The 16,338-nt window shown below is 51.9% G+C and overlaps 1 protein-coding gene across 1 annotated transcript in view; it reads left to right on the top strand.

The window, feature by feature from the left end:
* Positions 1–3,145: 3,145 nt before the first annotated feature.
* VASH2 (vasohibin 2) overlaps positions 3,146–16,338 on the top strand; it is a 37,533-nt gene continuing 24,340 nt past the window's right edge. The window contains exons 1-4 of the mRNA XM_032605610.1: positions 3,146–3,243; positions 3,885–4,314; positions 11,883–11,971; positions 15,873–15,929. Of these exons, the coding sequence (XP_032461501.1) occupies positions 4,039–4,314; positions 11,883–11,971; positions 15,873–15,929 (422 nt within the window). The 5' untranslated portion in view covers positions 3,146–3,243; positions 3,885–4,038. The remainder of the gene's footprint in view (positions 3,244–3,884; positions 4,315–11,882; positions 11,972–15,872; positions 15,930–16,338) is intronic.

Genomic DNA, 16,338 nt, shown 5'->3' with positions numbered 1-16,338 from the left:
TTGGTCGGCTGTGCAGGGAGCTGCGGAGGCAGGAGGAAGGCAAGGTCTTGCCGGTGCGATTAGGCTCATAAGGTGCGTCTGATACATCCATCAATAGGCTATTAACATCAACAGGTGGTAGACCTAGAAATATGATCATCGGGTTAGGATTTCGTGTTATTTATCTTTGAGACCCCAGCGACTGGCACTTGAATCATAAGATACCATCTGAACCCACTTTTTTTTGTTCCAAACCTTCCCACTACATGTCTCTGCTATGCCAGTTGTTATGCCAGTGAATGGACATGACCATGCTCTCAGAGGTTGGGCAGCTAGTCATTGTGTGTCCCTGTTCAAGTTGCAAGTAGGCCCTGCCCCACTGTGTGCTATGTCATTCTCACTAACCATCTGAGCTATGGTTACCAAAGGGAAAGGGTGGGGGGATAAATTAGGAGTTTGGGATTAAGATATACACACCACTCTATATAAAATAGGTAGCCAACAAGGACCTATACTCAATATTTTGTAACGATCTATAAGGGAAAAGAATCTGAAAAAGAACATATATATATATTTGTATATATAAAAGAATATGTATATATATATATAACTGAATCACTTTGCTGTACACCTGAAACTAATACAACACTGTAAATCAGCTATAGTTCAATTAAAAAAATTAAAAACAAGCAGAAAACAACAACAACAAAACCCCAAAACCCATAATCTGTCTGGCCTGTGTTCACTTGAGTGTCATGTAACACAAAATACACAAAGAAATGAAGAACAGAGTTGGCTGGTCCACACAATTAGCACAATTCTCAAATGCAAAAGAATTCTGAACAAAAGGGCCCTTCTCCTTTCCAGTCCTTTCAATGCGACACTGCAGCTCACTTCACAAGGCTTCTTACCACCTCTTTGGAAAATTAGCCAAATCTCACAACTCTCTTCATGGACCATTTCACTTGCCTCCCCACTGCACCCCAGCTCCTAGGGAAAAGAGAACAGACAGTTGGAATACTGGAGATGAAAAACAAAAGCGTTGCCCTCAACTGTCAAGGAGTCCTGAGGTGCCTGGGGCAGGAAGATGAACCGATAATCCTCTCTGGTCCCTAGGATTTTGATTCAGGTAAAGCAGGAACCAGGCCCTGGTTTGACAGGGACATTGTAGTTGTTTGGATTTGGCCTGAGTCGGGACACTGGGAATCGATGCCAAGGACAGTGAAACATGCCAGACATTCTTCGATGTTCACCAACTGGTCTGATCACTTGAGCTTTGAGAACTCAGTTTTCTCCTGAGGGGTGGTTAGGCCATATACTCATCCTCTGTATAGAGTTCTGCATCCTGAAATCCTAGTCACCTGGGACTTGAAACCCCTGGGGAAGCAAGAAGGGGACAGATTCGAGAGATGAGTGAGAAAAGAAGGGAGGAAGAATGTTCGAGATGAGAAAACAGCTCACCCTCTGAGGCATGTTTTCTCCTAATCAGGAAATGAAAACTGAGGCAATTATATATTGAGAGGATAATTCTCTTTCAATTCCCTAATGTTTTCTTCAAGTGTGCTTGTTCCACTTGAATTATTCAGATAATTTCCTGAATATTATTCTTAGGGCCATTTCCTCTGTCTATCCAGACCTAAGTTAGTCTCCTTATGGAATCTATAAAGTCCTGGGCATGGGCTCTGTCTGTAGCTGTGCAGGACTGGTCCAGAATCCAGGTCTCCTCACCCAACACCTGGCTCTCAGCTACCCTCCAACGCTCACCTCTCACCACGCCCTCCTCTGAAAGAGAAGTTCCAGGGTTAAGCATCCAGATAGAGATCTGTCATCAGTGGTCTTTGATGACCGCATTCTTTTTTTTTTTTTTGCGGTACGCGGGCCTCTCACCGTTGCGGCCTCTCCCGTTGCGGAGCACAGGCTCCGGACGCGCAGGCTCAGCGGCCATGGCTCACGGGCCCAGCTGCTCCGCGGCATGTGGGATCTTCCCGGACCGGGGCACGAACCTGTGTCCCCTGCATCGGCAGGCGGACTCTCAACCACTGCGCCACCAGGGAAGCCCTGATGACTGCATTCTTAATTCGAGGTTAACTTAGCATTGCTGTCACAGCTGCTTCACTCCCCTCAAAGCTGGCGGGCTGGCCTGGAGTTTAAAGAGAAAGCATATTATGGCCAGGTTCCCAAGTGTCCGTAAAGGAGGAAGTCAGAAGATCACAGAATCTTAGAGCCAGAACAGGCCTTGGAGAGTGAAGGGTCTGCTCTCCTCTTTTCATAAAGCAGCTACGGCCCAGAACAGGCAAATGGCTTGTCCTGGATCACACAGCTTTGCCAAGTGATAAACCTGGACTTAGGGCCAGACCTCAGGTCAGTAGTCTGGTGCTCCTCCTCACCTTGCTCTTCTTTTAAGAAAAAAAAAAGAAGAAGAAGATGCCTTTAAGGAAAAGGTGTTTCCCTGGAGAGTGTGGGAGGGTCTCCACTTCACAGTGGCTCTGAAGCATCTCTGCACCCTCTCATAACTCAGTAGCTGTGACAGAACAGTGGGGACCTGGCTGACCACCCCGGCTTTAGTGTCGCATATCAGCTTAGTTTAAAGGGACTTTATTAATCATGACTAATGTCAGAGGATATATGGCTGTGTCCCCTTCTTAGTTTTGGGGAATTTGTAATGTAGGATTAAAAAAAAAAAAGATTTAATATTGTGCCGTCACGTTTACATGCCTGCCTGAACCATCCATCACTGCCTGGTAGCGGCAGGTGACTGTGTGCCCAGCCTTCTTCAGGGAATGCTGTCCTATGACAAGCCCTCCTCTACCTCAGGGTCACTTCTTGGGTGGCTTTAATTCTCCTCTGCTTCCCATAGTTGCTTCCCCCGTAGTGCCGCGACCCCTGGGGAAACTCTGTCTTAAGTCCCAGGGACAAACGCTCCAGCCCCGCGGGGCTCGCAGGACAAGACAGCGATCGGATTTCGCGCTGCGGCCCAGCTCCCCCTGCTCTTCACCCCTCCCGCCCGGGAACCCCGGGAGCCAATCAGAGCGTCGCGGAGCTCCGGGTTGTAGAGTCCCGCGCCCGGGACCCGCCCCTCTTTGTTGCGGTGGCCAATGGACGCAGTCGGAACATCGGCGGCTGCCCGGGTGACTCGCTTATATGTCACAGAATAACATTAGAGGATGGGACATGGAATGAGGCGACGGCCGCAGCGGCCCCAGCAGCTCCCGCCACCCCCGCCACCCGGAGAAGCCGTGCAGCCATGAGGCCGACCGTCCAGAGGTAGGGTCCGTGAGCTGCGGTGCGCCCTTCCCGCGCCCCGCCTGCAGCCATTTCCCTGGGGTGCCTGGCGCTGGAACTCAGGGAAGGGGGCGGGTGGAGCCACTGCCACTGGAGCCTGGGGGCCGGGGCCGCCCCTCGTCCGCCCAGCTTCGGGAGGGCTTCTTGGAAGAAACGCGGCCGCTTTTGCAAGCCGAGGCTGTCGCTGGTCTCTCGCGGCAGCCCCGGGCGCTCACGTGCCGGCACGTTCTGGCTCGGCTCGGCGCTCGGCCACATCTGGCGACCAAGGGACGTGTGGAGCCTTGCGGGGACCTCCTGTTCCATCCCGCTGCACGAGCTGTCTTTCTTCTCCCTACCCCGTCCACTCCGCAGCCTCCACGCTCCTTGTCTTTCCCTTCCGCGGTTTAGGTGGGTGTGAAGCTTTGTGGCAAAATTCAAGTCGCCTTTCTAGGTAATGGCAGGGCTGGAAGCTCGTGTGCAATTCCCTGGTGGGTGGGGGGGCGTCCTGTCCGCTCGCGGGGGGAGCGGACAGGGAAGTGGGGACACGTCGAAGCCCCCACACCCCCGTCTTGGCCACGGCCCCCTCCTTGGTTCCTCCGGGTGTCTACTTACCCGTGGTATGTGCTGGGTCTCACTGATTTCAGGCACGGCCCGTAAGCGGAGTTCCAGCCGCCGCTGCCCCTTCGCGCGTCCTGCGGCAGCCAGAAGCATGGAGAAGGCCGCCCCCGCGGGGCGCTGATACCCGTGCCGCGCCCGCGCGCACACGCCCCTCGCCGCCCTCCCCGCCCCTGCCCCACCATGACCGGCTCGGCGGCCGACACTCACCGCTGCCCCCACCCCAAAGGCGCCAAAGGCACCCGGTCCCGGAGCAGCCACGCGCGGCCCGTGAGCCTCGCTACTAGCGGGGGCTCTGAGGAGGAGGACAAAGACGGCGGGGTGCTGTTTCACGTTAACAAGAGCGGCTTCCCCATCGACAGCCACACCTGGGAGCGCATGTGGATGCACGTGGCCAAAGTGCACCCCAAGGGGGGAGAAATGGTGGGCGCCATCAGGAACGCCACCTTCTTAGCAAAGGTTAGTGGCTCTGAAGGAAGGGGGAGGCGTGGGCAGTGATGGGACCATTTTGCCTATACGTAGCAATTTCCATTTTCCTGGTCCTGCTGCAGACTCCCTTCCCCTCCTCATTTTTCGCAGCAGCCTCCACCCCCTTTGCTTAATTGAGATGTTTGTCTTGGACGTCTTAGAAATGGGAGAGGGAGAGAAAAGGGGCTTGCTGTCCTGGGACTGTGTGGTCGGCTTGTGCCAAGGTTTCTTTGAATCTGGAGTCAAACTCTATCATTTACTTAGCTCCGTGTACATCCTGCTTCAACGAAGACTGTAGCCACCAAGTAGCACCAGTGATGCCAAGCATGCATAGGCCCCCTAGGGATCCCACCCCGCTTATCCTCTTTGGAGTCTCTTGGCCCTCCTCTGTCCCCGCTTCGCAAATGATTTATTAGGCTATGGATGAATTTACAATCAACCAGTCAGACTTCTCAGCGTGAATCATTCCTAGACTTTTTGCCAATTTTTCTTTTTTTATGACAGTGACTTTCACCTCTGAAACTTGCAAAACAGTCAGCTCTCTCTTTTCCCAGCTTATCTGAGCTCTGACAAAAAAGAGTTTTAACTGTGGCTTAAAAGGGACTTTCCAGTACACATGATGAATGAATCTCACTGGATAGAGAAAGAGGCTCAGGAGTGAAACTCTTTCTACCTTGGAGAGAAGCCAGTGAGCCAATTGGGTTTGGTGGCCAAAGATAATGTTAGTAAGATGGAGGAAGATGCGCAGCGGTCGCTGTACGAAGCACGAAAATGCAAACTGGAGGAGAAACGCCGCAGAGCCTGGGGGTTGTAGCATGGCGGATGGTTTCCCATCCATCCTGGGGACACTGGTATGGCCAAGAAGATTCCTGGACAGGTCTAGGAATGCCAGACCTGAGACCTGGAAGGCCATCTGGTCGAGCCCCCAACCTGGAGCATCTGGTGACCTGAGCATCTGAGCCTGCAGGCCAGAAAGCTGTGTGTGCCCTTGGGAAAAATGACAGAGCCTGTAAGCTTCCTGCTGTAGTTGGTTACGGTGTTTTATTACCCTGCTGGTCAATGAGATCTTCATTATGCCCAGCGAGAATCTTGCCTGCTTTTATGTCAGCTATAATGACCCTTGCTGAGTCCTCCTTGAGGACTCAGAGCCTGAGAACAACCCTGATACTGGAGTGCAGTTCTGACTTCGGAGTCTGTCCTCACTTAAGTGAGCCTTTTTCATTTAGCATCCTTAGCACCTGATTGTGACTTCTAATTGTGGCTTCATCTTTCTCCCAACATTGTGGGTGGGGACCCCCTCTTTGTGGGAAAATCAGACAATGTCAGGGTTGGTAGAGACCAATCCTGTACCTCTCAACAGAATCCCTTCCTCTTTCTGAAGGCCTCCTGGGAATGGGGGCCTTGTCGCCTCACAGGGCAGCTCCTAGGCCTGGCCAGATTGGGTCACTGGGATACTCTTCTCTGAAACTGAACAGAGCTCCTCCTCGGTCACATGTCACCACTGATTCTTGTGCTCAAGAACCAAAGGGCGGCACACATCGACTTCCTGTGCTACTCACAGCTCCCTCGAATGTTACGAGATGGTTCTCTTGGAGTCAGGAAAGGACCTGGAGTGAAAAAATCAAGGGACTGAATTCTGGTTGTGCTACCTCTAGCTTTGTGGCCTAGGTCACTCACTGAAAATCTCCGGCCTTAGTTTTCTGACCTATAAAATGTGAGTAGATCAGATTTCATGTGAAGCTCTTTCCACCTCTCATATCCCGTGGTGTTGTGACCCATTAGTCTTCAGGTTCTGGTCATCTGTGTGACACGTGCTCTGGATTATTCTGCATCTTCCTTTAATCCTCTTTGTCCACAGGTAGTTCCTTTCACCTTTTCTTACGTGTCATAGTTCCCAGATCAGCTCATTTTCCTCCTCCTCTTTCTAGGACAGTTGCTAGTTTGTCATCAGTCAGTCCCCGAAAACATGAGCACAGTAAGAAACACCATGTTCTAAATGTTGTCTGGGCAGCTTAGAACATACATTACTGCTTCCTGAGACTCGTACTTGATACGTCCGTTATTGTGGCTGAAGTGTGGGTTCTTGAAAAATGAGCTTTCTTTCTTTTTTTTTTTTTTTTAATATAGCGGCCATATCATATTGTACTTTCATAGTAACTGGAAGGTCACATGAAAACTGCCAAGCCAGGGCATCCCCGGGCTGAACATGGGCATTGGCTTTTTGAACCTAAATAAAGAGCTTCACATTTCTCTCTTACACTTGATCGTAATGCTTGGTTCTCCATCCTCAATGCCCGTCACAGCATCCCCTCTCTCCCTGGTCCTGGCATTCCCCAAACCATGACCCCTATGCAGGCCCTGGGATGGGGACAGCTTTGGAAGTTCCTGTTTCCAGGAGCCACTCCTCTCTGATTTGAGGGCTATTCCTGCACTCAGCTCAGCAGACTTTTTTCCTCTGGGGCCAAGTCCTTTTCTCCTTTAATCAGATCAGTGTCTTGCTGAGGAATTTGTACAGAAGGGGGGTGGTGAAGTGGTGGTGGAAGGGTTGGAGTGTTTCAGGGAGGTGAACCTTTTTTGGCAATTGAATTGTGGACTGAGAAGCAAAAGACGTGGCCAGGGGAAGGTGTCAGAGGCCTAAGAGGAGGACTGAATGACACTTTCTTTGACCACAGGACATTTTGTTAGCAGCCGTGGTAATTTCTGCCCAAAGATCCAGGTGCCCCCACTGGGGAAAGCGGGACAGGTGTCACCTGCCCTGCAATCCTAAATTTGTGACTGCAGCCTTCTCCCCTGGTGGTTACTGAGTCTGAAGTTAACAGTTGACTAGGTGAAAGCCAGGGTTTTTCAGGGAAAGTGCAAGAAAGCAGCACGGGTCAGTTGGAGGATAGTAGAGGTTGGGAAGGGAGGGGCAGAGAGGATGGCTGGCCCAGAAAAAACAGCTGGGCCGACTAGGAAACAGCACCTCCTGCTTCTCGACTGGCTGGAGCCCGACTCTCCTGGGGCAGACAGCCAGACGGATTGAGCAGGAAACACCAGGCCGTTTCTTGCAGACACCACGTTTTTGTGGCTCATTTTCACGCTGATCCCAAATTGGGAAATAATTCACATTTAGAGGACTCAGCTTTGCGTGAGTGAAGAAGAGTGAGGGCTTTGGGGCCAGACTTTGCTGTGGTCAGGGCTCCACTCCTGCCCCCTGCTGGCTTACACAGGCAGTGCACTTTCTCCCCTGTCCTGCGTTCAAAACCATCCATATGTCTGACCTTCCTGCTCAGCCCAAGGTTGTGACCGCTGGACCAGGTCACTATCAACAGATTCCTGGCTGCTCCTGATGCAGGGGCCTGGGGCCCATCCTTGGCCCAAGAGTGATGTTCCATGCTCGCCCCCCACCCAAGGTTGCCAGAGAAATTTCTGCCTGGCCCCTGCACAGTGTATATAATACATATTCAGAGCAGGGACGGCAAAAGGCTTCGCTTTCTCCTTGTACTTTCTTGTTAAAGACTCCTGGTGCCTGGGGCTCTCGATGCCTCCCTGGCTCCTTTCCTGGCTTCTCCCTTCTTTCCACACGGTGATGCATGGTGATGATACACATTCGTGTCCTTCCACATCCCTTCTTGCATTCTTCTGACAGGGCATTGCATTTGGCAAGAATGGAGTGAAAGAGCCTGTCCACAAAAGCTTGCCTGTGGTTTGTTTCATTTTTCTTCTTGAACAACCGTATTCCTGTCCACTCCCCTCCTTCCCCCCCTATTCCCTACCCTCAGGGACCCCACCCCCTAACGGTAGGCACAGTGCCTGTGTGGAGAGGGTGGTTTTGATGTGTGCCCCCTAGATTCTGCCATCATCAGCTGGGCTGTGGTTTGAGATGGCTGGATGCGGGTGGCAGGAGGGAATCTAGAGGGCCAGGGCCAGGGGAATTCTAGGTTGGAGTCTCGGCTGAAACGGGGCAGGAAAATAACAGGAGAGACTCTCAGGACCCCAGTCAGGGAGGAGGAGAAAAAAAAGGAGTGTGCCCTGGTCTTTTCATAAAAGGTTGTACCAATTAATTTTCCCATCATGCCGTATGAGAGCATCCTCACCAGCACTGAGTATCCACATTTCAGAATATCTCTGCTAATTGGAGAGGACAAAAATGACATTTTGCAGTGGCTTTAATTTGCAGTTCTTAAACTGTTGGTGTGCTGGAACATTTAAAAAAAATATTTATTCCCTATTTGCATTTCTTCTTTTGTGAATTGTCTTTTCATGGCCATTTAAAAAATTGTGGTAACGTATAATTTACCATTTTAACCATTTGAAGTGTACAGTTCTGTGAATTAAATATATCCACATTGCTGTGCAACCATCACCACCTTCCACCTCCAGAAATTTTTCTTCTTCCCTGACTAAAACTTTGTACCCATTAAACACTGAGTTCCCATTGCTCCCTCCTCTCATCCCCTGGCAACCACCCTTCTACTTTCTGTCTCTATGAACTTGACTACTATAGGAATCTCACATAAGAGAAATCATCCAATATTTGTCCTTTTGTGACTGGATTATTTCACTTAGCATAAGGTCTTCAAAGTTCTGGCACGTATAGCATGTGTCAGAATGTCCCTCCTTTTTAAGGCTGAATGATACCCCATTGTATATATGCTACATTTTGTTTTATCCATTTATCTGTTGATGGACACTTGGGTTGCTTCCACTTTCTGGGGCCATTTTCTTTTCATTGAGGCCTAGAGAGCTTTCTTATCACTTTGTATGAACTCTTCATGAATTAAGGATGCTAACTCATGGTCACCACATGTCCACAGGGGAAGTGGATGTTTTCGTCCTCTTCCATCAGGCTGAGAAGGCATCTTGGTGATGCCCCTGAGTTGAGTGTCTGGGGGCTCAGGCCCCGCTGATTCTGTTTTCCAGTTACTGAAAAGTGGAGGCCATTCAGGCTCCCCCATCTAGACCTCTGAAAACACACTGTCGATGAATAATGATAACACAGCTAGCACTTAAAAAACACCGAGTGCCAAGCCCCAAGTTGCCCGCTTTATACATTAGGTCACATAATCCTCACAACCAGCTCAGAAGGTTTGAAGTAGGTGATCTCCTCTCCTATGTTATCAGGAAGGAACTGGAGGCTTAGAGAGGCCATGCAGCTTGCCTAGGGTCCACAGCAGTAGGTGACAAAGCAAGGACTCATAATTATACCCCAAGGAGCCTGCCTGGTTTATAGTCCATCATCCTGTAGGGCCTTGGCAGCCCAAGGTGCTGGTTGGGAGCTGCCCCAGCCTGAGCCCCAGCCTGAGCCCCCGCCAGCTGTCCCAGACGGCAGGGTGGGCTGTAGCCAGATGACATCATCCCCTCAGCAGTCTGGGCTTTTCTCCCACCACAGCCCGGTTCCCCAGCTGGGGTTTGGGGAATGTGACTGCAGCTCCTGCACTCACTCTTAGCCCGGGGCTGAGGTAACCAGGCAGCTGTTTTTAAAAGCCCTGGGGCGCCACTGGGCTGCTATTCTGAGGACCGGCTGCCGCCTGACTCCCCCCATCATCTGGCTCTTGTGGGTTCTGCTGGGCTTGGGGGAGTTGCAATAACTTGGTGGTCGGCCCCCAAAGCTGAGCCAGAGCCAGGTCACTCCGGCTTCCTCAGGGCTTTGGCCAAGGGACATCCCTCTGGGGATCCTTCAGGCGGCTGGTGATTCTCCGGGGCGTTGTCCCATGCATGCCAGGGTAGAGGTGTGCTCCTGCCTTCATAAACTGTGTCGTTCGCCACCTCCCTCTTGTACCTGGCCTAGAGCTGGGAACACTGGAGGTGCGAAAGGAATGGTTGTTCCGTCTCCCCTGCTTCCTTACTTCTCTGTGAAAGCTCTGGCGCATTCTTATGCAGAATTCCAGGTGTGGGTAGCTCAGTGGATGTTACTGCCCAAAGCAGGGACGAGCGTCCTCATGTTTGCTAGGTCGGAAACACCAGGACGCGCTTTGTATTTTGACGCTGGGCTGGGCGGGGGTGTTGTGGGAATGGCCGCATAAGCAGATGTTCAGATGGGAACATTTTGCTCCCAAAAATGACTCTCCAAGACAGGAATGTGATTGGAGTTGATATGTTGTAAACAAAATGTTTGCGGAACAGCTGTGTGAGTGTGTGCACACAGTCTCACATTCTCTCTCTTTCACACATGCAGTCATGAACACACACACACACACACACACACACACACACACACTCTGCACCTTGGCTGTGAAATAGGATGTGTGACTAGTTCCCTTCTATTTTAAGTAAAAGCAGCAGAAGGTGTAGAAGTATGAAGAGCCTCCTGCTTCAGGCCCGGGGGACCCACTCGCCCTCCAGCTTGTCTGTGGGGCCTGAGCTTGCAGAGCTGGGGACAGAAGTGGGGACCGTCTGTGGGCAGTGTCTGGCGCTGGTGCCCAGCCAGGCCGCCCAGTGCTGTCCCTCAGTCTGTTCACCAGTGGCTTCACCTTCCATCAGCTAAGTACTAAGTCCCCAGGGCCTCCCTTTCCCTGTTTTCTTAGAGGGTGGAACTAATCTGTCCTGCGGCCCCTTCTGCCCCTCCCTAAGAGGCTTAGTCCTCCTTCCTGCCAGAGCTACAGACCCACGTGGGCTGAGTGTCTCTGTCACCAGCGCCCCTCCCCCGCACCCATCAGACAGGCCGAGATTAAGGGACTGGGTAACACAGAGAAGAAATAAAGCAGAAACTGCTCCCTTGCTTCCCAGGAGTGACTGGATTGGAAGCCCCTGCTTCCTCTCGCTCTTGGCCTGGTCGGCAGGGTTGCTCAGAGCTGGGTGGTGTCTCAGCTCTAAATTCCCGAGAAGAGGGACTTACCTCCCCCTTTTCAGTCCTGGCCCGCCATTGCTCCCTTCCCTTCCCAGCGGGGGTTAGAACTTCATACTCTCAGCTGGTGAATGTTGACCAAGAGGCAGACTAGGAGATGCCCAGGCAGACTGGGCAGCCGGGTGGGGTCAAAGGGTAAAATGGCTCATGAGTGAGAGGAGCCGCACTTAGCTGGGAAGATTCAAGGCAAGAAGGGAATCTTTCCTAGTGCACTCGGGGCTGGACTCAGGCAATGGATGTGATGGGCATTGCAGGGGGTGCTGTTGAAGAGAAATGGCCTGTGTAGCGCCATGTTGCATTCCTTCGGGGCGCCATTCATCTTGTATTCAGTGGTGCCCTGGAGTGGACACATACAGTGGTGACACCAGCCGTGCAGCAAAAGTGTAGTCGTGCAGTAGAAGTGTGAGGATTGATGGAGCACCTCTGAACCCTCTTGGACCAGGCCTGGGGAGGAGGGTACACTATAGGACGTGGTCCTTGGCCTCAAGAAGGGCTGAGGCTCCCATGGGGAGGCGGGCGGTGTTCATACCACAACACATAAAGGGTCATAGAGAGCCGCTGCGACCCAGGGCGGAGTGTGTACCAAGGGAACGCAGAGAGAGGACTGGCCGGTCTGGGGAGACCTTGTCCAGGAGGCTCCGGTTGAACGGGTGCCCAGGCCAGCGTGGCCATCTGCCTTCAGGAGTAGCTCTGCATCTCCTTGATAAAATGATCTCTCTCTACTTCCCTGCAGCCTTCGGTACCCCAGGTTCCCAACTACAGGCTGTCGATGACGATCCCAGAGTGGCTCCAGGCAGTCCAGAACTACATGAAGACACTACAGTATCCTTCCGACCAGGGTCTGAGCAGACCCAGCCCGGGGACAGGCGTGATGATCGCAAGCCTGGTGGCGGCTCTGTCCCCACCTGGTCAGCAAATGCTGTCTGAGGTTGGCGAGGCTGGGCACGGAGGGATGCCTTGATGTGAGAGTCCAGAAGAAGTGACACTGGAGGACGTCATTGCAATGATCAGACCCTCTCCGTTTAAGCAGGGTGTGGGCCGGGACGGCAAAGGGCAGCGGAGCGGCAGTGGGCAGCACACGCCCCTCTTCCTTCCACCTACTCTTTCTCCACCTCCTCCTCCTTGGTTATCCTTGGCTCCCTCCGTCTCTCTTCCTGTACCAGCTTTCTTTCTCCCTGTTCGTTCCTAGTCTTTTTTTTTTAGTATATCTGTTTATTTATTTATTTATGGCTGCGTCGGGTCTTGGTTGCGGCACACGGGGTCTTCGTTGAGGCGTGCGGGATCTTTCATTGCAGCGTGTGCTCTTTGTTTGGGCGCGCAGGTTTTCCCTCTCTAGTTGTGGTGCACGGGCTCCAGGGCGCGTGGGCTCAGTAGTTGTGGCGTGCAGGCTTAGTTGCTCCGTGGCATGTGGGATCTCAGTTCCCAGACCAGGGCTCGAACCCGAGTCCCCTGCGCTGGAAGGCGGATTCTCAACCACTGGACCGCCAGGGAAGCCCCCCTCCTAGTCTTCTGTTCCTTTTCTTTCCTTTCACTTTTTGCCCTGATCCTGACCACTCATCATCTACAAGAGGCCCACCTGGTGTTGCCTTTGGCGGCTGGTGCCCTTGGTCCATTCTGCATGAATGAATGGGGCCCCGGGCTGGGGGCCCTCTCCCCTCATGTGAGTTTGAAGAAGAGCTGAGAAGTCCTGTGGGTCCAGGCTGGGTGCAGACCAGCGAGTCTGTGGCCCCTTTTCTCCCCCAGTGTTCGCAGTCAGGAGTACATCTGTTCTGAGCGCCCATATGAGCTACGTTGTAAGAACCAAGGGGCAGGGTCAGATGTTCCCCTCGCCACGGCTGGTGCTTTATCAGGGATGGGAGTCAGACGGGAGCCGGGCCAACAGAGGGAGGTGTATGTGAGTGGGACAGGCCGTTTGCCCAAGCGAGTCCGTGAGCATCTCAGCTAAGCCAGCATCGCACTCCCTGCCGAGGCAGCTGCCGCCATCCTAGCCCCCAGCACATTGTTCAGGAGGTCTGCTGACCTCTGCCCTTCCTCCCTAAAGGCATAGAGCTTAGCAGAAAGGATTTCACGGGGCACTGCACACGTGTCCCACGTGCCTGGGAAGAGGCCTCCCCTCTCTGTGCTATAGGCAAGAAGCTTTCCTGTGGACTTCTGTGTTTTCCCTGAAGGGAAGGGTCCTACCAGATGAGAACTGCAGCTCGTTTGGGTGGGCAGATTACTTGATTAGCCTCTCAGTTCCCACTTCACGGACTGTGAACTCCCCTGCATGGCATCTTCCTCGTAGAATCCTGAAGCGACATTAGAGAAGATAACACCAGCCTCCAGGGGTCAGGCGGACAGTTCTAGCCCCCGGAAGGCTGATGCCGGTGCTGATCGCCGAACTGGGACCACACGTGGGGAGTTCCATGTGGCCCAGAAGCATAAACTCCTGCCAGAGTCAACCTGGACCCCAAAAGCTGAGCCTTCCTGGATGTGATCGACTCCTCACGGAACGTTCCAGAAGGTGACAGAAATTAGCATGGCTCCCCCCTTCTATTTAGGACATGGTCTTCACAAGGATCATCTGGCTGGAGATTAAAGAGGACGAGCCTGGCCGCCAGGAATGCACTGATGGGGCAGATTTGCATGTGCTTTACATATCATTGGCTCATTCTGCCGGAAAGGCTGCAGCCCATTCTCAGTCCTGAAGGATCTGCGTTTTCTGACCCACTGTGATGTTCACTGAGCGAGCTGGTTCAGTGACTGCAGAGAGGGCTGGAGAAGGGAAAGCACCACCATGCTACTGGGATCAGGTTCCAGGTCACCTGACCATTGGAGTCACCTCTTTGCTCTACCTCCTGACCAGCCTTTTATTTAGTTCCTTGGGCCTTCCTACTGCTTTGTCCTGGTGCTAGGGTATGGGGACCGATTGGGGCCAGCCCTGACCACAGATGTCCTCAGCTGGGGACAGGAAAGGACAAATCCTGCCTTCCCTTCTGACAGCCTCACAGCGTTGGCCAACTGGAGTGCTGACCTTGCACTGGGTTCTGGAAAGAGAAGTCCCCAGCCCCGAGCCCTGCTGTGTAGGGAGCAGAGGGTGAAGTCTCTCTCTTCAGGCAGCGTTTACAGGAGGCTGTCCTCCCCAGCTCACTTTCAGGGGCCCATAACTGTAAGGAACGGAGAAAGAATGGTCAGGTAGTTTTTTATTATTTTATTAGAGGTTTGTCTCACTCCATGCACTCGATGTATAAACTAGATATAGGAACAGAGGGAAAATTGGGCATATAAATAGAACTTTTGCCAATTGCATGCTACTTTAAATATACAAGGAATCTCACTATTTGAATGAAATCTTTGGTAAAGTGAAAAATCATTTCACAGTGAGGCTACATAGCCCTTCATTTTTCTCTCTTATCTCTAGGGTTTTGTATATTGTATTTTTAAAAATCTGGGCAAGCCTGTATTGTTATTGGTTATTCTTATGGCTCATGCTGGTAATTTCTAAACGGTGAGCTTGTTAAAATCATCCCCTGGCCCTCACCCTAGAACTTCCAATTCGACAGTCCCAGGTGGGGCGACTCTGACATCAGGGGCTAAGACCATGGCCTGAAATCAGAATCTCTTAAGAATGGAGCCCAGAATCTGCTTATAACGAACTCTCCAGGTGATCGTTACATATGTTTGTGTCTTAGCGGCCAAGCACGTCTTTGCCCGGAGAGGAATCCCAACCCTTGTCGGGAGGGTGTGCAGTGCATTGAGGTGATCATTGCCACTTTTCTGCAGCTGCCCATACCACTGTAGGGGCACACATCTAACCTCATACTTCCTGCCTGGGCTACAGGTTCATGCTTCATTAGCACCTTCCCAATGTGCACTTTTTCTATAGGATTTTGTTTGAGGCAGGAAAAAGAAACGTATAAAACAACTTTTCTTCAGGCTCAGAAAAAAATCAAGATCCAGTCTCAGAGAGCCCGGTATCTGAGAATCTCCAGTCTCCTTCAGAAGCCCTCCTGGTGCGGGCTTGCCAGTCCCTGAGACCTTGTGGGCAACCAGCTAAATCCCAGTTTGTGGTTAGTGCTGTCATCTTCTCAGATCTAGTCATCAATGTCAGATACCAGTCCAGGCATGAAATGAAAGTGCTGTCTCCACAGTAGGCTGGGCTGCAGAGTCCGTGCTCTTGAGAAACCCTACTACCATCTATCCACCTTCCATCCGTAACCCTTCCATCCTTCCTTTCACCCATCCGTCAACCTACCTCTCTGTCTGTCCAGCCACCCAACCAGCTTTCCATTAATCCATGTGTCCACTCTTCTATCAATTCCATCCTTCCTTCCTTCCTTCTATCCACCCATCCATTCACTTATTCTTCATTTATTTAATAATATTTGCTAAATGGAATATGTTGGGATTGCGCCAGGCTTTATGGGTGACACAAAGGTGATAAATGGTCCCAACTCTCAAAGGGCTTTTAGTCTAGTAGGTGAATTAAGACATGTAGTCAACTAAACAAAATACAGAGCAGATTGAAAATAGCTATTGTATAGATCCAGGGTGCTTTGGGGCCTAAGTTAGAAAGTAGATTTCTAGGGCAGGACAGAGAGGAGGAAGATACTGTCGGCGATCTTCTGGCTACAGGCCACCTTCTGGAAAGCCCCCACTTCCTCATCCCTTTGAGAAGTCCCTCTGCTGGATTACTGGGACCTTTGGAGTTTTCTGTCACTTTCCCTTTACATACTTCACACAGATACAATCATACAGGGACCCAGTTCTTTGAAATTAGGAAAATGAGACCGCTGAGTGGGTAAGTGGTGCATGATCCGTGGGCCAGGTGGCCGTGCTTCTACCTGAGAGCGGTCATCTTTCTCTCCCACTCTCTCTCCTCCATCCCGGTGCTCAAATATTCTGGTCTGTAAGGGGTAGGGGTGCCCCGGGCCGGGTTGGAGGTGGGGCTGAGCTAAGCTCAGTGGTGGAGACTAACTCAGGGGTGGGGCAGCCCTGTGAAATTTGTTTTATGTGGCCTTTTTCACTTGCTCCGTGGTGACACCCGTGTCCTGGGTTAGTGGGAGGGTGCTGTGGAGTAAAAGGACTAATCTCCCGGAACTACGTCTTGCAGAGAGGAGTGGAGAATTTAGGAATTTAGTTCCACCAGGTGCGGATGTGCTTTGCGAGCCTCCTCCGAGGCAAGTTCTGCCCTTTCTCTCTGTTCTCCT

This window comes from Phocoena sinus, chromosome 1, assembly GCF_008692025.1.
Source record: "Phocoena sinus isolate mPhoSin1 chromosome 1, mPhoSin1.pri, whole genome shotgun sequence".
NCBI lineage: Eukaryota > Metazoa > Chordata > Mammalia > Artiodactyla > Phocoenidae > Phocoena > Phocoena sinus.
Note: the sequence above shows the minus strand (reverse complement) of the source record. Positions and strands in the feature narration are given on the sequence as shown.